A 23,435-nucleotide genomic window follows, 5' to 3' on the forward strand; every position below is an offset into this window, starting at 1 on the left:
AGCTGTAGGAATTCTCCAGTGGAATTCTTAGGGTCACTTAAGTCTTGATGATTCTCCAGATTTCTTCAATCTTTGTCCCTTTTTATTTCTAGTTTCCATTCATTTTTCACTTGTTCAAGGTTTATTTGGTGCTTTGATTAGTGTGACACTTGGGTAGTTGGTTGCATCATCCATATACAGATTTTTACTTTTTGTATATTGTTGAAATGTACACTACAGACACATGTATTACACAAGAATATCCTTTAGAAGAGTTATGCACCAGATAAGCATAATGGATTTACACACTAAAGCCAGGCTATAATTAGCTGGAACTTCGTTAGCCTAAACATTTTTGGTGAGGTTGAGCAACACAGTGACACAGCATGCTCACAGGAACCCCATGAAAGAAGGAAAAAGAATGCCAGATGAGTGGTGTACATAAAATCTTCACCAAAACTGTAGAAGAAAACTTCCTAAAACACTCCCAACAAAGATATTATATACTGACTAGATATATAAGCACACAGACCACCAATAGATAGGACTAGAAGGGAAAATAAATATTTTATATAATCGTTAAAATGTTGAATATACAGAAAATAAATCACAAATTTGAACAAACACATCAGAATAACATGTGAGTTCTCAATGGTAGATTTAAAAGACACAAGCTTCCAAGTTTCAAGTGTTCAGAGGTGCCAACCAAGACTAATGAAGTCAGCAAAATAAAATGACAGAGTTGAAATGTAGGTCTCAGAAGCAAGCTTGAGGCAGCCCATCATCAGGTTAGACAAAAGTCTAGCCTAGGACCTATCTATGAAATGTTAATGCGCTAAACTCAAGTTGTTCTTAATGAACTGACAAATAAACCCCAACCTTATACTGAAAAGTTACTGTCTAATGAAATGGCAAAAATAATAGTATCTTTGGGAATGGACTGTAGAATCACACTTCTGTGCTCCCAAAACTTGAGTTATTTTGCCTGTGTCTTCATACTTATCTACAAGACGGTATGATACCATGTATTGCCACTCAACTTTCTATTTGTAGCTGGGCCCACAAAGGACTTGTATGTCATCCATAGGAAAAGATCACAAGGATATGTTGAATCTTCCTCAGTGCCATCACCCAGCTTTCCATAGATGAATGACTTCATAGCAGATGTAGGTCAAGATTGCATGCTTGCAAAGTGTCTTCGTAGGAAAAGACTCTCCAGTGAAACTAGTACCATATCTGCATAATTCTCCCTGCCTTGGTTTAATGTCCATTTATTTCAGCATGATACTACAAGGAATGTTGATGTGATAAACCATGTATATTCATGGGAGAAGTCTTATGTGGACATCTTAAATGGCTAGCACTCAACAATTAATGTGGTGTTTTGTTGCCTAAGCTTCAACTTCCGTGTTAAGGAAGACCTTATTGGCCCTTACAGGTAAAATGCCTCCTTGTGGCTAGGGTTTTTGCGTTGTGGTGTTTCTTCCAAGGCAAGAAAAAGCTCCTGACACTTGGTCAGTGCTTTAGAAGGTGGAGGATATATTTTGTGACTTCTTCATAAACAAATATTATACAGAGGGCATAACTATGCTGAGTAATTTTTCTCTGTGTGATGTTTAACAAACAGAGGACATTTTATTGATATGGATATGAAAATATGTTTGTATGGAAGGTAGAGATGTGACAGAGAATGAGGATATAAGTCTATATCATGTCATCAGAGGGAAGTTGGGAAGATGTAACTCAGGAGGGGTGGATTGTTTTGGCCCAAGGCTTCTTTCAATTCCTGTTGATTCTTTCCTCCTGATAATATCTTAGTGCTCAGAGAGTAACTGACACAAAGTCCAGAATCATTGGTCACTGGGACACAGAGTAATGGACACGGGTCTTTCCATGCTAGGGTTCATTGTAATTGCCTCATGCAAGATGGTTTCTTCATATATCCTGACCATTTTGTCCTTACAGCTAACATTTTCTACCAAAGGAAGAACTTAGTGGCATGTATTAGAGCTTGAAGTGTGGGTCTATTCATTTAGGAGAGAGCTAAATAAAGCACAGATGCCACTAGAGATTAGCAAGTCAATTGAAACTACCATGTGAAGTCAGTATTCTACTAAGGCAAATGCTGTGTATGATTTACTGTTTAAAAAATAGTGGAAAAGATGAGGAAGGGCTTCCTGTCATTCCTTCCAGCTCAGCATCAGTAGCTCTTAATTTATGATTATCTTTAAAAGGTAAGTGTGTTGATAGGATTTATCTGGCCTACCTCATATTACAGAATTGTGCTAAGTTGATTGTAGACTCAGGATATAGAAACAGATATGTGAGAGGCATTCACCGATTCTTTTTTTTTTTTGATTTTTAATATTTTTATTACATATTTTCCTCAATTACATTTCCAATGCTATCCCAAAAGTCCCCCATAGCGCCCCCCACTTCCCTACCCACCCATTCCCATTCTTTTGGCCCTGGCATTCCCCTATATTGGGGCATATAAAGTTTGCAAGTCCAATGGGCCTCTCTTTCCATTGATGGCCGACTAGGCCATCTTTCGATACATATGCAGCTAGAGACAAGAGCTCCGGGGTTCTGGTTAGTACATCATGTTGTTCCAACAATAGGGTTGCAGATCCCTTTAGCTCCTTGGGTACTTTCTCTAGCTTCTCCATTGGGAGCCCTGTGATACATCCAATAGCTGACTGTGAACATCCACTCCTGTGTTTGCTAGGCCCCGGCATCGTCTCACAAGAGACAGCTATATTTGGGTCCTTTCAGCAAAATCTTGCTAGTGTATGTAATGGTGTCAGCGTTTAGAAGCTGATTATGGGATGGATCCCTGGATACGGCAGTCTCTAAATGGTCCATCCTTTCATCACAGCTACGAACTTTGTCTCTGTAACTCCTTCCCTGGGTGTTTTGTTCCCAATTCTAAGAAGGTGCACAGTGTCCACACTTTGGTCTTCATTCTTCTTGAGTTTCATGCGTTTATCAAATTGTATCTTATATCTTGGGTATCCTAAGTTTTGGGCTAATATCCACTTATCAGTGAATACATATTGTGTGAGTTCTTTTGGCATTCACCGATTCTTATGACTTCACAGTTCAGGCTTCTCTATGATATAGGATGTGGTAAAGCTTTGTGGTGTCTCAGACACTGAGAGAACTAGGTGAGTCATAGGGCTATCCAACATTTTCAATTTCTAGATGACATATAAGAAAATAAGGGGAAACATCTCCGCCCCCTGCTTGCCCTGCCTCCCCGGAGCCCTCTCGGCTCAACTGGCGTCAAGGGCAGCTGTAAAATGTCGGCTCTAGGACCTTACCAAGTAGATGCAGGCCCTTCAGTAGTGCCCACTGCACCCCCAACCTATGAAGAAACAGTGGGTGTCAACAGTTAGTACCCAACGACCCCAGCACCTATGCTGGGACCAGCCACAGTGCTCATTACAGGCCCAGATGGGAAGGGCATGAATCCACCTTCGTATTACATCCAGCCTGTGCCTGTCCCCAATGCCAACACAACTGCTGTGCAAACAGTTTATGTGCAGTAGCCTGTTTCCTTCTATGACCTCTCCGTCCAGATGTGCTGTCCTTCCTGCAGCAAGATGATCATGACCCAGCTGTCCTACATTGGTGGAGTCCTCACCTGGCTCTCCTGTGGTAGTCTGTGTCTGCTGGGATCATTGCTAGCTGCTGCTTCATCCCGTTCTGTGTAGATGCCCTACAAGATGTGGACCACTACTGCCCCAACTGCAAAGCACTTCTGGGCATCTACAAGCGCTTGTAGGACTTGGCCAGCCCGCCACTGCGGAGGTAGTAGACAATTGCTACCAGAAGTCACCTTACCCTTGCCCAGCACAGCCAGAAGAGCTTGATGTCATCTCTTCGGGGCTCCATCTTCGTGTCTTTTAGGGGGTGGAAAAGGTAGGAAAAGCAACAAGCCTCCAAGCTGCTGCTGGAGTTGTGCCCTGCACATGCGAAGACGTGGACCTTGGGTGTTGTCTCAAGGGTTTTCTACCTGCTCATGTTACCCCATTAACTGTAATTGTTACCCCATTTGCATCTCCTCCGCTGATTTGCCATTAGTGCCAGTCTCAAACCCCGAAGCCACGATTTACCTTATTTTTCACTGTTTGGCTTGATCTATTCCCATCCCTAATGACAGAGACCCTGCCTTAAAGACTGTGGTTCTGTAATTACAGACTTCTCCGGCCCTCAGAATCACTTTAATTTTATAGAGTTGGGTGTTTTGTTTTGTTTTGTTTTGTTTTGTTTTGTTTTTGTTTTGTTTTGTTTTGTTTTGTTTTTCCCAAGTGCACAGAAGGGCTGCTCACACCCACCAGACACATACAGATTAGGTCACAAGTACTAAATAAAAGGCTCACATTCCTTCCTATCTCAGCTCCTGTCCTGTGAAGGGTCTCCTTTCTCATACAGTTTCTGGGAACTCCTTTTGTTCATAAACACAGATGAAAGTTACTTGGCAGGGAGACATTTCTAGAATAACTTTTGTAATCATGACGCACCCTTCATTTCTCCATTTGCTGGTGTGTTTTTAGTTGGTTCTGTTTTAGTTTTTCACATACAGTCAACCTTGTTGGCCAGGCCAGCCTGGAGCTCCAAGGGGATCCTCAGTCTTTGCCTCTCAGACACCCAGGGCCCTAGCTATGTGCCTCTGCACCCACTGAGCTTTTTGTTCTGTTTTTCTTTGACAGAAAAACAAACAGGTAATCTCATTGACTGCCTATGTAGGTTTGGTGTAGTTTTGAAAGCCTTGTCTCTGTGGGGCCTCTTTGAGGGAGTCGGGGGACCCCTATTTGAGCTGGTGCTTCAGTGCCGAGAGATTGGCAGTGGAACTCTCTGAAGCATGATTTCAGTTTTTAGAGATGCTTATGTGGTACGGTCATCATGGTCTCCAACATCACCAGACCAGGTAGAAGGATGTCAAAGACAAATTCAGGGCTCTTTCTAGGGTGACCACTCTGCCATGTATAATATTGTCACAGTCTGGCCAGCTTTCCAGGAGGCCCTGGCTCCATCCTAAGCCTACACAGGATCTGCTGCAAATAACAGTGTATGGAGTCAACCTGACCCGGAACAGAAGTCTGCATATTGGTTAAGATGCAGCCTAGCCATTGACTGAGCTGTTCATACAATGATCCAGAAGTGCTAGCCATTATTTTTGCAGTGAATTGTGGGTACCATACATGACTTTGATATCTGCTTTTAAATAAATAAAATCTTTGATCACTCAGTGAACAATCCAGTTCACCTGTTATGAAGAAAGGCCTTGTGTTGTGTTTCCAGGCATTGCCCAAAGAATCTTAAGTTGCTCTGTTACACTAGAAAATTCTTCCTGGCCCACACCTCAGGCTTCAGCTGCAGCAAGATGACTGTTGCTAAAAAGTTGTGTTTGAAGGTTTGGCTGTTGGGAGCCCTTAGTCGTCATCAATGGCAGCAAGCCACAGCTCTCAAGTTTTAATAAAATGCCAAGAAGGAAAAAAAGAAAAAAACAAAAATCAAAAAAGAAAATAAGGGGGCTAGAGAGTTAGCTCAACAGTAAAGAGCACTGGCTGCTCTTCCAGATGTCCTAAAGTCAATTCTCATCAACCACATGGTGGCTCATAGCCATGTGTAATAGGATCCAATGTCCTCTTTTGGTGTGTCTGAAGAGAGCAACAGTGTAGTCACATGCATAGAATAAGTAAATAAATCTTAAAAGTAAAATTATAAAAAATTTAAAAAGAAAAATAATGATAAAGAATTGAAAAAATACTATCAAAAATTTACATGAAGTTATGCTGCAAAGCCAAGAACCTAATTGATGAATGAGTGTGGAATTTTTTTTCAACTTGTTCAACCAATGAAATTCATTGCAGTTACATACAGGACTTTGGGGAAGGAGTAGGTGACCAGAGCACAAGGGACTCAAAGACAGTTGCTATCCTGAAACTTGAAACCAGCATAAGAAACAATTATGAATACTTGACACCCACGGTAATCTGTGTATCTGTAGGAATACTGACATGAAGAGCATTCTACTTTGGTGGCTCAGTTTGTCAAATCCTCTTTTCAGAAATATGATTTGTCTGAGTTTCTTCATTTGAATTAACTATGCATAATGCTATTGGTGTCAATCTCTATTTTGAGGGGTGTATTATCCATCATAATCAGATTTCCCCTGCAATGGATTCTTTCAGTCTCCAAGAAAGTGTTAAACATTCTTCTCGCTTCTTTACTTTCTTTATTATGAAATATTTGATAGTGAACAAACTGAAAAATTTTCTTCATTCTCACATTTTCAATTTCTCGAGCATAAATGCTTCATAGTTTCTAAGATTTGAACACTACATAAATGTTTTCACAAGTTCCTGATATTTATAATAAACTCTACTGTAGAGGCTCAAGTGTTGCAAAGAATTCTGCTTAGGTAAAATACATGCCACATATTTTCCAGTAGGAACTACTCCCCCACATTCCCAGACCACCCACACCACCTACACCCCTGCTATAAATTTCTAGATATTTTCTTAGACATAATTTTCAGGTAAAGATCTTTTCTCACAAAGCTTCTCTCCTGTATGTAGTCTCTGATATACTGTCAGTGATGAGCTAACAGTAAAGGATTTGAACATTTACATTTGAAATGTTGGTCTCTATTATTCTATGTAGGGCTGGATTTGTGGAAAGATATTGTGTAAATTTGGTTTTGTCATGGAATATCTTGGTTTATCCATCAATGGTAATTGAGAGTTTTGCTGGGTCTAGGGAATTGCTGGCTTTCAGAGTCTCTGGTAAGAAATCTAGTGTGATTCTGAAAGGTCTCCCTTTATACGTTACTTGACCTTTTTCTCTTGCTGCTTTTAATATTCTTTCTTTGTTTAGTGCATTTGGTGTTTAGATTATTATGTGACGTGAGGAATTTCTTTTCTGGTCCAATCTATTTGGAGTTCTGTAGGCTCCTTGTATATTCCTGGGCATTTCTTTCTTTAGGTTAGGGAAGAAATAATTTTATGTACACACCTACACATGGTGATTAGAAATGTCCATTACCTCAGAATTTACATATTTCCCTTTGTAAGCATCCTGAAATACATAGTTATAGAATGAATGTTGATATATGCACCACTATGAATGATTTTAACTTATTAGATGCAGTGGAACATCAAGACAAAGATGGAGTCCTTTTTCTTGCTATTTTCATTTATGTAGCATTATAATAGCTTACTGAAATCTTTGTTAGGTAATAGTTTTCATCTCAAAGTGAATATTTCAATGTTTTATGCCATATTTGCAAGGTTATATATACATCCCTTTATATCTTATAGCACAATATTTCAAAGACACCATGTGTTAATTCTCCACAATTCTTCTTTGTTTATTTTCGTAATTTTGTATGTTACCATATGGATTTGTGTGTTCTAAAACAATGCTTAGAGAAAAATCAATCCTAGAGTCCTATTATGATAAGTGGGAGAAAAAAGATGAATATATTTGTAATGAAGTTGCAAGTGCAAATGTACCATCATTTTGTTACTCCAGGAAGAGGTGATTCCTGTTAGTGAGGTGTTAGCAGTCATGGAAATAAAAGCATCAATAATGCTCTGGCTGTCATTTTACAATAACTCCATAACAGTGGTTTCCAAATTTCAGTAAAGGTAAAAAAAAATGCTAGGGTCTTGAGCAAACTCTAGTGTCTGGATACAATTCATTTGGAATCTGACTCATCAGGTACAGGATATAGTTGAGCAATGTGTTTTCCTATTAGTTCTTTAGCAGATTATAAAAATAAGCTGCATAAGTATCAAAAGATGGCCTAGTAGGCCATCACTGGAAAGAGAGGCCCATTGGACATGCAAACTTTATATGCCCCAGTACAGGGGAACTCCAGGGCCAAAAAGTGGGAATGGGTGGGTAGGGAAGTGGGGGGAGGGTATGGGGGACTTTTGGGATAGCATTGGAAATATAATTGAGGAAAATATGTAATAAAAAAATTCAAAAAAAATAAAAATGGGTCTGTCAGTCAGTTCTGGACATAATGATGTATTACTTTATCTGATATAAATATTCTTTGCTATGGGTAGAAAGGGAGTATGTGGAGGAACACCTAACACTAAAGGTCATTTGAAAAGCCATATGAAAACCTACTACTGTATAATAATCATAAAATACATACATATATACATACATACATAAAAGAAGTTTAAAATAAGTCAGCACATAAAATGGAGAAATACCCCAATTAGTCATATTTTGGTAAATAAAACCCTGAGGCTAAAAATACATTTCATCTTTTGAGTCATGTGACCCTTTTCTTAAGCCATAAAATATGGAGAAATTTGTTTTTCAATAGGAAGTTACCTTCATAATGGATGATGCTCATAATGCTATGAGACATTTGCATGATACTTGAGAAGAAAAGTAAACAGTAATGTCACCCAGCCTCAAACTCAGTGAGATACAAGGATGGCCTGCCTGCCATATGCCAATTGGTGAAACAGTGTCAGGAATGTTAGGAAATATCAACCACAATTTATTGGATTTAAGGTCAACTCCCTGATATGGAGACCATACCTGACACAATTAATGAGATGGGAACCCACGACAAGATTTCATAGATCCAGGGGGAAACATTACTATTATTCTACTAGAGAACTTAGCAATAATAGGGTTCTGATGGCATGTTGCTATATGCATATCAAGGAATTTCTCAACTGACATTAGAAACGCTTCTAAATGTGGTAGATAACAATTAACACAGAGCCAGGGAACTGGGAGTGCTTGATATGAATGGGATGGGTTTCTTTTTATTGTTTTATTCATTCACTTTACATTGCAATATCACCCCTCCCAACAACACCTCATGGAGATCCTCCTCCTATTCCCCCATTCTCCTTTTCATAGGGGGAGCCCCCTTCTGTATGTTAGATCCCCCAACACCACTCCTATACTCAAATCAAGTCATCACAGAACTAACTATATTTTCTCCCACTGAAGCAAGACAAGGTGGACCATTTTTCAGAAAGGCAGGCAGGAAACAGACTCACAGACAGTTTCAGCTACAGGGGGATCCTCATGAAGACAAAGTTATTCATATGTTATATATGTGCTGTGGTCTTAGTCTAACCTTATTGGTGATTCAAGCTCTGAGAGCCACCAAGTGTCCAGATTAGTTGACTCTGACTGTCTTTGGAGTTCCTGTCTTTTTGGGTCCCCCAGTTCTTCTCCTAAATCTTACATATGGCTCTCCAAGCTCCATTTAATGTTTGGCTGTGGGCCACTGGATCTTTTTCCGTTGGCTGCTAAGTGAAGCCTCTCAGAGGACAGTTGTGTTATCTTCCTGTCTGCAAGTATAATGGAGTTTCATTATTAATGTCAGGGATTAGTTCTTGTCCATGGAAAGCGTCTCAATTTGGGGAAGCCATTAGTTGGCCATACCCTCTGTCTCTAATTTTTATTTTGTCCTTGAACTTCTTGTAGGCAGGGCACATTATAGGTCAAAGATTTTGTGGGTTACTGTCCTTATCCCTCCACTGAGAGTCCTGCCTCAACTGAGTTCACAGCATCCTTATTCACAATAGCCAGGAACTGGAAACAACCTAGATGTCCCTCAGCTGAAGAATGGATAAAGAAAATGTAGTTCCTTTTTAAATAAAACCTACTCAGCCATTCAAAACAAGAACATGCATGATATGTACGCACTTATAAATGGATATTAGCCATAAAGAACAGGATAACCACTCTACAATCCAGCGCCCCAAAAGAAGTCAAATAACAAAGATGCCCCAGGAAAGGATGCTTGAATCTTTATCAGAAGTGTAAATAAAATAGATATTGGAGAAGAATGTGTCAGGAGCCATATAACATAGGCTAAGGCTAGCAGGTGGCCTTCTTGGAGGTGGTCCATTGTTTTTGCAATGTCTGTGATGGGTGAGCTCAAAGGCAAGGTTCCAAAGAGACTTCATATCAGGATTGCTTCTTGAAGCTGATATGTCTTTCCTGTCAGTATTAAATTAATATATTAATTCCTGGACATTACCCCACAATATTGATCAGATTCCCTGCAGATCAATATAAAATAAACTTTCATGAATTAATGATGTTTAGATTAATTAATGGTTCTTTAGAATTCCTGATTTGATTTAAATAATTTTAGGAAGATAGTTTTAATAAATGGTCATAGTTGCTTTGCAAGAAAGATGTAATAAGTTAGAATCAAAAAGAGAATGTGCCCACTCCTCATATAGTAAGGAAAGTCTTCATGATACAAAGTACAATGTTTCATAATTATACTAAAAAGACATAGAATTGGGAAAAATTTGTGTAAAGTAGAGAAATAAATTTAATAATAAATAAAACCAAGGAAAAACATTTAGGTACAAGGATATAGCCACAGGTGTGCACCATGATAATTCAAGGCCATGTGAAATCTGTTGCTTTGAAGTTATAATAAACATATTATAGTGAAACACTGCTTTGAACACAATCCCAACATCCTTCTGTAGCTCCCATTTGATGCAACATTTTATATCTGAGGTAATTTACTTTTTTGCCTAAGAAAGTATAAAAAGGCCAAAGAAAAGAAATAAAATTGTTGGTTGAGTGGTTTGGCTTTGGAAGTTCTGCCCTATCTATCCATCTATCCATCTATCCAGATCTATGTGTCTGTTTACCTGTACATACATGTGTGGATGTTTGTGTTTGTAAGCATGCATGAATACTTGTGGAATGTATGAGACAGGTGGTTAGGCCCCCCAAAAATGTGAATGTGTTAATGCATAAATGAGAATGTGAATGTAAATGTATGTATAAATTATGTGTCTGTGCATATTTGCCTGTATGATTTTTTGCCTTTCCTTTCTCCCTGGTTCACAAAGACTTAACCAGACTAGCCAGAGAGGCTTCTGGCTTCCTGGACAGAGAAGGCAGTGATAGCAATAAGTTTCTTTTTACTTAATCCCCTGCTGCTAGGCAACACGTGCTTGTTGCTTAAGACAGTGGTTTTTAACCAAGAATAAGCAAAAAAAAAATTAGAATTTTTAGAAGATATAAGTAAGCATTGAGTATAGTTAGAGAGCTAGATGGTCAGAGACCATCAGTCTTTAAAGCTACCTCTACAACCAATGCTGTTTCCTACTTCAAACCATTCCAGAACTGGCTGACTCTAAGCATGGATGGAGGAAGAGAACTGTGTAGAAGGGAAGGAGAAGGAAATGGGGTGTGGGAGAATCAGTTGCAGGCAGAGCAGGGGAGAGAATAAAAATTGTCAGAGGGCAGAGAAATCTCTAGGATGTGCCTAGACCTGGAACGGGTGAGGATCCCAGGGGCCATATGGTGGTGACTCTAGCTAAGACTCCTAGCAGCAGGGGATGTGAATCCGGAAGTTGCCACTTCCTCTAGCCAAAATAGGATTTTTTTTTATCATACCTTTCCCCCCAAAGCTGAGGTATCTGTGAAAAACAGGATAAGAACAAAGGTCAGAGGTGGTAGCTGATTTTATGAAAATATCATTTCTCAAACAGCAAAGTACATATGCACATGTGAGAACACTGAGACTGCGACAGTATGCATATGACTTGGAGAGCTTAACCAGACAAAAATCCCAGCACAATGAAAATATTCAGAAAGCCCAGCCACTAACCAAGAATCTGTTCATGTTACCTGCTTGAAGCAAAAACCAGATTTCTCCAATGGTGTGACACTGCTCATATCACACAGAATATAAGGAAGGGACTCAGGAATGGCTGGCCAACACAATCCAGACTCCATGTTCTTAGTGCCCCTTTTCTGTCACTCAGGAAGTGAGAAAAGGAATGTGAAGTTGTATTTGTAGGGGGAGAGTGTGGGTCTGGGAGGAGTGCAGGGAATGAAAAGATATACTAAACATGTATTGTATAAAATTCAAAAGATTGATTTAAAAATAAATAGGAATTCTGAACAAAGACATGAGCAGAAGGTGAACAGATCACACAGGACTGTGGGTAATAGAGTAAGCCCCAAAGCCCCTTAGTAGCACTTCCTGATTTCTCAAAAATAAACATATATGATCTTAAATTAAACTTCATTCTCTCTGTGACATTAAGCAACTCTTAAGATTAGTTTTAGATTTTATACACATAGTAGATTACAGTGTACATGAATATCTTATATTTCTTCCTTATCTGAAGAAGCCAGCATATGCAATAATAATAACTGAGCAATGAAATATGGCATCTAAGAAGCATACAGTAAAATACGACCTGAGAAAATAAGAAAAAGGTGGGTGATATTATTTTCGGAAAACATGTCTCTTAACTCTCCCACTTTTTAAAAACAGTGCATGGAAATTACCTTTCACCAAGACTCTTGTAAGGAAAATCACACAGTGCAAAGCAGTAGCCAAATATCTACACAGGGAAAAAAAGAAAGGGTGGGCTCTAAAAGAGGGATGGACTAGAGGATTTTTATTGAGAGTTACCTTGAAGAGGAAAACCGTATAAATATCTCTTGTACTGGTTGCAAAACAATGTGGATGCCCCCAAGTACACCAGGGTGTGTCATGAAAATGTTAAATATAGAACTTCCCTAGTGTGTACCACCATGAAGAATGATACATAAGATGGTTTTTCTACATGGCTGTTCAGTGTAGCCTCCAAAAGAGAAAAGTCAGAGAGTTTCAAGAGATACTCCTCCCCAAGCAAACCATTTATTCCCCCTCTTAGTCTTCAACTTCAAATACTTTTTACAACTTTGGGTATCATTGTCTCCTAGAGATTTCTGCAAGATTCAGCTGTGTCCTACCAAGACACAGTCAATACAACATCCCAAGGTTTGTTTACTCACAGGATCACACATTAGCTGTTAACTAATCACAAAATAGAATGTATTAACTAAGCCCATGTAAGGGTCAGTAACCAAAACCTTCCATTCTAAACTGTGAGAATTCAAGGCCACACAGTTTTTTTTAAGGAACACCACCAGCCAGCAAAATGTTAGGCATAATGTGATCCAAGGCCTACAAGATTGCTATCTAACTTCCTCTGGCAAGGTTCACAAATTTAGTTCTCCACTGTACACAGAGGTTGCACACACCCACCCCATTAGCACAAACTAAGATTATATATCTAAAAATGTCTGAATTTCCATAGCCTGGGGGCCGAATCCAGTCACCAACACAGCCAATCAGAAGACGACCAGGACTAAGGAATGGGACCATTTGGGATTTAAAGCCTGAGTGAGGGGTTGCTGAGACAGATCCTGGAACCTCAGCAATTTCTGAAGAGTTCACTCTGCAGAACACACTGAGGAAACAGCAATCACCACAGGTAAGGCCCTGCTAATACAGAGTTAGAAGGGAGCCTTCAGAGACTTCATGGAGGGTTACACAGATCCCCAAGAAAGAGAATAAATTCTAAGGCTCAGCCTGGTGTGTGTGAGTGGGATGTGGGGATGGGGGATGAAGAAGGCAAAGAGGAAACTAGGCTCTACCTGGGTCCAGGTTTGTGTAAGTTCATAATAAGTGCATGTGTGGTTCTGTCCAAAAAGTGTTACATCTGTTGCCTTGAACACCAGTAACCATCATTGTCACCTCCTGGGCAATAGATATTTTTCTTTTGCCCATAATTCCTGTGTTCAACAACTTATACTGGCATGTGCAGATGTAGTAAAAACTGGCATGTTCCTCCCAGGTGATATGGAGACTTTGCCATAGCAACCAGAGCATCTTGAACATGGAAGCCCTTTAAATACTTTCTCTCGTACTCCAGCTTGACTCCTATCTGGCTTTGTATGGTTTCACCATGAATACTATTCTAATTGATGTAGTGAGTGAGGAGTTTGGTCTCATGGTCTCAAAAGTGGGGCAGAATAGTACCTGGTTCTGCCATCATTCTTTATAGAAGATATTACACAAAGTTTCCATTCAAGAAGGGAGAGTTAGAGACAAGCCCACCACCTGCTGTATGTTAGAAAGGAATATGATGCAAATTGCCTGAACCTTGAGCTCATCTTGAATTTCGGAGCTGATACCACATAATAGGAGTTTTACATGGCATAAACAGTGAATTAGTATACTCAAAATCCATGGTTGCTTGTACTTTCTGGCCATCCCTGTGCACATATATCTTTCTGAAGTAATATCATGCAGTACCCCTTACATCTCCATTGCTACAATTCTGCACATGTGCACTTCTTTTTGTTTTTGCATTAGACCTAATAAAACTCCCGTGTCTGGCTGAGTTCAAACATATCTTCAGCCCTTTTCTACAATCTCCAGAAAGGTATTTGAAAGAATTGTTCAAAGAATTTTAATGACCATAGATGCCTTAATTTCTGAGGAAGAAGTAAGAAGATACTTTGTAAATGTTTATATGTTCATGTCTTAATATATCTTTCTTCTCCAGGTCTTGAGAATGAGTCCTGCTTTCTTTTTGGCCATCCTGTGTTTGGGAGTGGGCTCAGGTGCCCTAGCACTTGATCCCAATTTGAATGATGAATGGCATGATTGGAAGAAACAGTATGAAAAATCATACACCATGGTTAGTAAGGCAGAAACTAATGGAACCACAGAAGGGCCCATGAATGAATTAGCATTCCTTTTGAATTGTCAAGGCCAATTATAGGTGAAACAGTCTATGCCACACTCAGAGATTATCTAATTGCTATCATTGTGAACAAATGGTGTCCAGATTCCCCTTTCCTCAGTATGCAGAGAATGGTGACATTGTCCTGAAACCTTTCCTTTAATCTTTATTCACCTGCAGCTGCAAGACTACCTGCAGGAATTAATCAGAAATAAATAGTAAACCTTATACCTTCATTTCTAGGAGGAAGAAGGACGGAGGAGAGCAATATGGGAAGAAAACATGAGAATGATCAAACTGCACAACTGGGAGAATAGCCTGGGGAAGAATAACTTCACCTTGAAAATGAATGAATTTGGTGACCTGGTGAGTGTAGCATGGAACTCTTCACATTGTGTTCTTCTTGAGTGGGATCTCTTGTTTTATAATTCTTTGTGGATTTTCCTTGAAGACTACTGAAGAATTCAGAAAAATGATGAACAATTTTCCAATCTGGAGTCACAGGAAGAGAAAAATCATCAGGAAGCGGGCAGTTCGTGATGTTCTACCTAAATTTGTGGACTGGAGAAAGAAAGGCTATGTGACTCGAGTACGGAGACAGGTATGACAGTGTCAGAAGTCCATGTTCTTAAACCATGTTGAGTAGAAAAAGAGTTGGGGTTTCTGTGTGAACAATTAGTATGGAGAGATGTGCTATTCGTTTTTTAATGAATTAATTTACATCCCCAATGCTGCCCATACCCCAGTTTCACCTCACAGAGTACCTTTCCCTTATTCCCCCTTTCCTTAACTTCTGAGAGGGTGGGCCCCCCTAGGTACTGCTTGACCCATGCAGGGACCCATCAAGTCACTGCAAGTTTAGTTACATCTTCTCCCATTGAGGCCAGACAAAGCAGCCTTCTGCTCTTATGTGCTGGGGATCTCTAGTCAGTCTCTGTATGCTCTATGGTTTGTGGCTCAGTCTCTGAGAGCTCCCAGAGTTCCATGTTAGTTGACACTGTTGGTCTTAATGTGGGGTTCCTGTCCCCTTTAGGGCCTCTAATCCTTCCCCTAACTCTTCTATAAGGGTCCCTGCCCTCTTTCCAGTGTTTGGACGTGGTTATCATCATCTTTTTCAGTCAGCTGTTGGATAGAGTCTCTCAGTGGACAGTTATGCTAGGTTCCTATCGGTAAGCATAGCAGAATAGCATTAATAGTATCAGGAAATTGTGCTTAGCCAAGGGATGTGTTTGAATTGGCAGATTATTGGTTAGCTGTTCCTTCAGACTCTCTTCCATCTTTGTGTCTGTATTTTTTTTTTTTTTTTTAGATAGAACAAATATTGGGTCAAAAGTTTTGTGAGTCAGTTGGTGTCTTTATCCCTTTACTTTTAGTTCTGCCTAGCTATAGGAGATAGCCTCTTTAGGTTCCATGTCTCAACTGTTAGGCACTTCAGGATACCCGCATTGACTCCTGGGAGCCTACCATCATCCCAGGTCTCTGGGAATTCCTAGACACTACCCATACCCTCATTCCCTAGTATTTGCAGATTTCCATTTATTCTCCTGGCTCTTTGTGCCTCTCTCCTATCTCTCCCCATACCTGATCCTACCCCCATTCCCCTCCCCTCCCCCTTTCTCCATAGGTCCCTCCTATTTTTCTCCTTTTAAATGAGATTCAAATATCCTCACTTGGGCCTTCCTTCTTGTTTAACTTCTATGGGTCTGTGGGAGTGTATCATTGATATTCCATACATTATGGCTAATATACTCTGATCAGTGAGTATATATCATGCAGGTCCTTTCGGGTATTTAGTTACTCCATTAAGGATGATATTTTCTAGTTCTATCCATTGACCTAAAAACCTCATGATGTCCATGTTTTTAATAGTTGAATGGTATTCCTTGTGTAAATGAACCACATTTTCTGTATACACTCTTTGGTTGAGGGACGTCTTGATTATTTCCAGTTTCTGGCTATTACAAATAATGCTGCTATGAAAATATTAGAGCCCATGTCCTTGTGGCATGGTGGAGCACCTTTTGGGTATATTCCCAGGAGCAGTATAGCTGGATCTTCAGGTAGAACTATTTCCAATTTCCTGAGTAACTGTCAAATTGATTTCCAGAGTGGTTGTAAAAGTTTGCAATCCTACCAGCAAAGTAGGAGTGTTCCCCTTGCTCCATACCCTTGCCAGCATGGGCTGTCACTTGAGGTTTTGTTCTTAGCCATTCTGATAGCTATAATGTGTAATTTCAAGCTTGTTTTGATTTGCATTTCCATGACAAATAGGTATGCTAAACATTTCTTTATGTGCTACTTGGTCATTCAAGATTACTCTGCTGAGAATTCTCTGTTTAGCTCTGTATCCCACATTTAACCTAGGTTATTTGGTTTAGTGGACCCTACATTCTTGAGTTCTTTATATATTTTAGATACTAGTCCTCTGTCAGATGTAGCATTAGTGAAGAGCGCTTTGAAATCTGTTGGCATCTATTTTGTCCTATTAACAATGCCCTTTGTCTTACAGAAAACTTTAATGAGGTCCTGTTTATCAAATGTTGATCTTAAAGCCTGAGCCATAGGTTTTCTGTTCAGGAAGTTGTCTCCTGTACCAATGCATTCAAGATCATTTTCCACTTTCACTCCTATTAGATATAGTGTATGTCTTTTTATTTTGAGGTCCTTGATCCACTTGGACTTAAATTTTGTGCAGGGTGATAAATATGCATGTATTTTAACTCTTCCAGTTAGACAAGCACTATTGGTTAAAGATGCTCTCCCTCTTCCATTGTATGGTTTTGGATTCTTTGTCAAAAATCAAGTGCCCATAAGTGTGTGGGTTTATTCATGCATTTTTGATTATTTCATAAGTTAATCTGTCTGTTTATATATCAATACAATGCAATTTTTATCACTATTTCTCTGTAGTACAGCTTGAGGTCAGGAATGGTGATTCCTCCAGAAGTTCTTTTATTGTTCTGAATTGTTTTGGTTATCCTGAAATTTTTGTTTTTAATATGAAGTTGAGAGTTGCTCTTTCAAGATCTGGAAAGAATTATGTTGTAGTTTTGATGTGAATTGCATTGAATCTATACATTGCTTTTGGTAAGATGACAATTTTCACTATGTTAATTCTACTGATCCATGAGCATGGGAGATCTTCCGTCTTCTGATACATTTCATCTTTTAAATAATATATTCTTCATTGAATGATTTTTATAATTTTAAAATATGTATTGATCTTAGTAATCACCACACACACTTTCTAATAAACAACCTCTGCCCTGTTCTCTCTATAGAACTGATGTTCCATTTTACTGTCATTAATAACACATAAAACTAATAGGTCCACACACAAAAAAGAGGCAAGAACAATGAACTGAGAGTTATGTCCTTAGGAGAGTTACCATCCCTTCCTAAGCATCTATCAACTGGTAGTATATAATTTTCATAAGTTGTATGTTGCCTTTGTTGTAAGTGTAGTTAGTGTTTCTTTGTGGATGACCATATTTTATTTTCTGCTTAGAAATTCTGTAATTCTTGTTGGGCTTTTGCTGTGACTGGTGCCATAGAAGGACAGATGTTCAACAAAACTGGCAAACTCACCCCTCTGAGTGTGCAGAACCTAGTGGACTGTACTAAAACTCAAGGAAATGATGGCTGCCAATGGGGTGATCCATACATTGCCTATGAATATGTTTTGAACAATGGAGGTCTGGAGGCTGAGGCAACCTATCCCTATGAAGGAAAAGTAAGTTGACATCCTATGTTGTCCTTGCAACTCATCTTGGAGTATTGGACAATTGTAGGGACATTTATCTACCTTCAGAGTTCAGATTAGTTAGCAGAAAATCTCTGCACTATCAATGCTGTCATTAAAGTATCATCTTTTGCACATCTTTTCGGTGTGATGATTTCCATGCAGCTCTCTTTGGTTCTGTAAATAGGAATAATTTGCAAACTATTGTACATATAATACAAACTTCTCTGTCATTAAAATTTTTGGGGGCCTGGAGATATTGTTTGGATATTAAGAACATAGGCTCCTTTTTCCAGAGGACCCAGGTTCAACTCTCAGCACTCACATGGCAGCTCACAGATATCTATAATTTCATATCCAGGGCATTCAATACATGTGCACAGATATATGTGCAGCCAAAGAACAAACTAGTACTCATAAAATAAAAATAAATAAACTATTTAAAGATAGTCTTAAATAAAAGTCCTTGTGAATAGGAAGACCAATTTGTCATAATTGAAGGCAAGAGGATTAATTTTCTGTTCCAGATTTCCTAGTACACTTTCACTTTCTGAGATAACTAATAACAGCCAAGAATGTAACATGTTCTGCTGCATTGCAAATTGCAGAGTGCTGTGGTTGTGACTTCTGCTTTGCTACAGGTTGGCAAAAGTAATTGACTCCCTTACCACTTTTTCTTTTAAAGGAAGGACCATGCAGGTACAATCCAAAGAATTCTAAGGCTGAAATCACAGGATTTGTGTCCCTCCCAGAAAGCGAGGATATTCTAATGGAAGCTGTGGCAACTATTGGGCCCATCTCTGCTGCAGTTGATGCTTCCTTTAACAGATTCAGTTTCTACGATGGAGGTTAGCATGTGTGATGAAATTTTAAAAAATCTTGTATTATCCCCATGCCACTTCATATTCATGGGCTGACTTTTCTGTGTAAAATGTGATGTGAATTATGGGTTTCTGGATTTTCCTCCTGTCCATTCAATAAGCCTGAGGGATGTTGGGATGTTCTCATCTGAACACACAAATTCAAGTTAATATGTCATAATTCATAAAATTTATTGGATAGATAAGTTTACAACTCTCCTCTGTTTGCTGGCTGTTTTATATAATTATAGTAAATGATCATCTGAAATCAATTAAATTTTTCTTCTTTTTTTTTTTTTTTTTGGACTTTTTATGACAGAGTTTCTCTGTGTAGCCCTGGCTGTCCTGGAACTCACTTTGTAGACCAGGATGGCCTCATACTCAGAAATATGCCTGCCTCTGCCTCCCAAGTGCTGTGATTAAAGGTGTGCGCCACTACTGCCCAGGTAATCAATTAAATTTTAAGAGAGTATCTTGAATTAAGTAACTTATATCCTGTGAGTTTAAGACGTTATGAGATAGTAGTAGCAAAAACACACGGTTCTAAGGACTCATCTCATGTCCACATAAAAAAGTGTTTATCAACAAATCTGATTTGGGTTTCTTCAGGGTTTTTTTGTGTGTGAAGCTTTATACATGTTAGTAATCCTGGTAACAATTTATTCAAATATTAACTTTAATGGTAGTTAAATCATTTCAGAAAATTTTGAAAATGGTTACCTATAGTTTCTGGCAGTGGTCACTGTCATGTGTCATGGATGCCTCACAAAAGCTTCCATTTTATCTCTCAGGTATTTATCGTCAGCCAAATTGCAGCAATAATACTGTGAATCATGCAGTTCTGGTGGTTGGCTATGGATTTGAGGGAAATGAAACAGATGGCAATAAGTACTGGCTAATCAAGAACAGGTATGATCTGCCAAAAAATCTGTATCTAAAATTACAGGGGCTAGAGAGATAGGTCAGTGGTTGAGAATATTGGCTGCCCTTCTAGGAGACTCATGACAAAATTGCCTGTTGCGGTCAGTAATTGGATGCATAGACTAGAAAACACTTTCCCACTTACATTGAAAAACTGTGCTCTTGTTTTCCTATGTAAATATGGAGTGGCATGTACATATATGAATACTTACATATCTTTATGTCTGTGAACGAGTGAGTGTGTGTGTGTGTGTGTGTGTGTGTGTATGTGTGTGTGTATGCACAAATGAACATTTGTAGAGGTCTGATGCTTTATTTTCTCAAACATTATCCAACTTCTATATTGAGGCAGTGTCTCCTGTTGGTGTAGAAGGTCACTGTCTAATTTGTCTAGCCTGTTTATGCCAGGTATGCCCTATTCCCATGTCTCAATAATTTGTGTTATAGGGGCACTGTAATATCACTCTTGATTCTAAATGGATCAGGAATTTGACCTCTAGTCCTTAGCCATTTACCTTCCTTCCAGACTGAACAATCTTCTCAAAATATATTATCATATCATTCTCATTCCTCCACTGGTTTCTGGGTGTCAGGATTAAGTTTGTGCTATTTATGAATCACCTCTGGGTAGAAAATAACACGTTTGTAATGCTGTAGCATTTAGAATCTTCTTTGATATTCTCCTTAGTAATCAGAAGTAGACCCTCTTCCTTTTCTGATACTTCTGTGAAGGTGTCATTTTGTCAAGTGTTGTTATAAATTCTTCATGCTGTTATACTTCTACTAAATGAAAATCATAATTCCTTTCAGCTGGGGTAGAAGATGGGGCATTGGAGGCTACATGAAGATTATTAGAGACCAGAACAACCACTGTGGCATTGCTACATATGCACATTATCCCATTGTATGAGCAGTCTGATGCACACAGGGAGGAATGTGAGACAGCATTTCCACAGTAATGTCATCCACTTCAATGACCAGCTTTCCCTTACTGTGTTAAAGAGTTGAATCCTAGAAGAGCTCTGTTACTATTTGAATTCTTGGAGCTTTCAATGTTTTGACATTATGAGTCAGAATTGTTGCTCTCACTAATGAATATTCATGATTCCTGTGATAACTCTATTCTCACTGTTAATGTTTGTGCAAATAAAATACAATAAAAATAAAATTCTAATACAATTCATAGTTTCTTTTTCTCTAGTGAATTTTTGTGGTCAAACATAAAATTCATCATAATTTCAGGAATGAATTTGTTGCTGGTGTTTAGGAGAAAGTGTGAGTTATTCCTTAGTAATGCATGGTCTTCTACCATTGGTTGTCACTTTTTTCAGAGTTCCATTTATCCACCAGAAACCCTGTTCTGAAAGACTACATGAAAATTTCTGAATTTGCCAGTTTTTACTGACACAAATTCACCCAGTTTCAATTCTTGGCTATGCTAGGCAGTGTGATGGCATCATGTGTTCCTCCCTGCATAGTGCAGGGCTGTGACTACTCATTCTCTATGATTTTCAAGCTGACAATAAGCCCAACGATCCTCCTACAGGAGGCTCTGATTAATTCAACGTGGCAGAAACCATAAGATAAAAATCTTAAAAGAGCCTTTATAAGAATGATAGATTTTGTTACAGAAAGAAAGGAAGAAATCAATAAAAACACAGAAAAGTGAAATAAATTAGTCCAATATTTAGAGTAGAAATAGAATCAGTAAGGAGAACATAAAATGAAGAAAATCTGGAAATGAAAATTAGAATTCAAACATAAATCTCAGAGGTGAGATTCAATAAGGAATATAAGACATGGAAGAATGAATCTTAAGGCATTGAAGGCAAGGTAGAAACAATGTTGAATTAAAAAAATACCTCATTCAAAAAATAGAGGAAAGCTGGGACACCACAAAATGACCAAATCTATAAAATTTTAGGAACATTGAAAGTGAAGAAACTTGTGCAAAACCCACAAAAATTCAAAGAAGAATATTTCCATAACTTATTAAAACCAAGATTCTCTCAATGTACAGAAAGCATACATAAAACCAAGAAGACTGAACCACAAAAAGGTATTTCACTTAATGCCTAATAATCAATACAAAAGCAGCCAAGTTCATAAAGAAACACATCTACAGGTTAAATCATATTCTGACCTCCATACACTTTATAGTGAGTGTCTTCAATGTTTCACTCTTGACAATAGACAGGTTTTCCAAAATAAGTGAAAATAGAAATTCTGAAACTTAATACTGTTATAAATCAAATATGCCAGATTGGCATTTACAGAAAGTTTTACCCCAACACATGAAAAAGAGAGGAACACCTTATTTTTCTCAGAAGTACATGGAACCTTCTCCAAAACTGACCACATGCTAGAATACAAATTAATTCTCAATGGATGGAAGAAAATTAAAACAATATTCTTCATCTTATCTGACCACTAACTAAAGCTGAATGTCAATTACAACAGAAACCAAATGGTTAGAAACTCATGGAAACTGCACATCTCACTAGTGAATAAACATTTTTCAAGACAGAAATTAAGAACAAAAATATTTTCAAGAATTGAAAATTAATTACAACATTGCCAACTATATATTGGAGAAAATGTAGACCATTCTAAGATGAAAATTCACAGCACTAACTGCCTACAGAGAAAAATAAACCTGGAAATACATTTTATGAGTAACAACCACAACCCTGAAAGCTGTAGAACAGGATGAAATCACACAGAAAAAGTGTACAATGTCAAGAAATAATCATACTTATGTCTAAAATGAATAACATAAAACAACAATAAGACAATATAAAACCATAAATGAAACCAAGAGTTGGTTCTTTGAGAACATCAGTAAGAATGAAAAACCCTTAGCCAAATTAATTAAAAGGTGAGGGGGGATATCAAAATTAGCAAAACTAAAGATGAAAACAGGAACTTAATAACACATACCACATGACTCTACAAAATTAGGGAAAACTGGGTAATTCCCTTGATGCATACCACTGAGCAAACTTAAATGAAGCTATATAACCAAGGTAGATAGAGCTATAACTCATAGTGAAATATAGGAAATGATTAAGTCTTAAAACAACAACCATCCAAGCAAACAAATAAAAAGCATAGGGTTCCACCACAGACTGCAGCAATGAGAACCGACCTGGTACCTACTTAAAAACAGCTAAAGAAGCTGAATCATGAAGCAGAGGGACTAATATAGATAATGGGCTTTTGTCAGAAGATGTTTTTGGCCATTCAGGTCAACTCCCCTATAGCTGTGAAAGCTTGTGTACCTTACCCGTACGCTATATTGTTAGATAGTTAAGATCACCAATCATGGCAAGTCTTTTCATATTCATTATAATTCTTGTCAATTAACTAATT

At 38.4% G+C, this 23,435-nt stretch overlaps 1 protein-coding gene and 1 pseudogene across 2 annotated transcripts; both read left to right on the plus strand.

Annotated features, from left to right (window-relative positions):
• The first annotated feature begins 3,281 nt into the window (after positions 1–3,281).
• LOC110307547 (lipopolysaccharide-induced tumor necrosis factor-alpha factor homolog pseudogene) lies at positions 3,282–3,766 on the plus strand (annotated as a pseudogene).
• Positions 3,767–14,369: 10,603 nt separating this feature from the next.
• Positions 14,370–20,973, plus strand: LOC110308212 (cathepsin R-like). Of its 2 annotated transcripts, none has more exons than XM_021180612.2 (7): positions 14,370–14,495; positions 14,784–14,906; positions 14,992–15,141; positions 18,049–18,273; positions 18,968–19,130; positions 19,934–20,051; positions 20,874–20,973. In XM_021180612.2, the coding sequence occupies exons 1-7, from the start codon at positions 14,370–14,372 to the stop codon at positions 20,971–20,973; spliced, it is 1,005 nt and encodes a 334-aa protein (XP_021036271.1). The 2 variants fall into 2 exon arrangements, with proteins under 2 accessions (XP_021036271.1, XP_021036272.1); XM_021180613.1 differs by having other exon boundaries at positions 14,787–14,906.
• Positions 20,974–23,435: the final 2,462 nt, after the last annotated feature.

The sequence above is a fragment of the Mus caroli genome, unplaced genomic scaffold (assembly GCF_978045245.1).
Source record: "Mus caroli unplaced genomic scaffold, Mus_caroli_1 scaffold_15, whole genome shotgun sequence".
Classification (NCBI taxonomy): domain Eukaryota; kingdom Metazoa; phylum Chordata; class Mammalia; order Rodentia; family Muridae; genus Mus; species Mus caroli.

Excerpts from the sequence above, each read along its gene's own strand:
- LOC110308212 (XM_021180612.2), top strand. The coding sequence starts at position 14,370 with ATGAGTCCTGCTTTCTTTTTGGCCATCCTGTGTTTGGGAGTGGGCTCA. Across the intron at positions 15,142-18,048 it reads TGACTCGAGTACGGAGACAG|AAATTCTGTAATTCTTGTTG; the intron begins GTATGACAGTGT and ends TTTTCTGCTTAG. Across the intron at positions 19,131-19,933 it reads ATTCAGTTTCTACGATGGAG|GTATTTATCGTCAGCCAAAT; the intron begins GTTAGCATGTGT and ends TTTATCTCTCAG.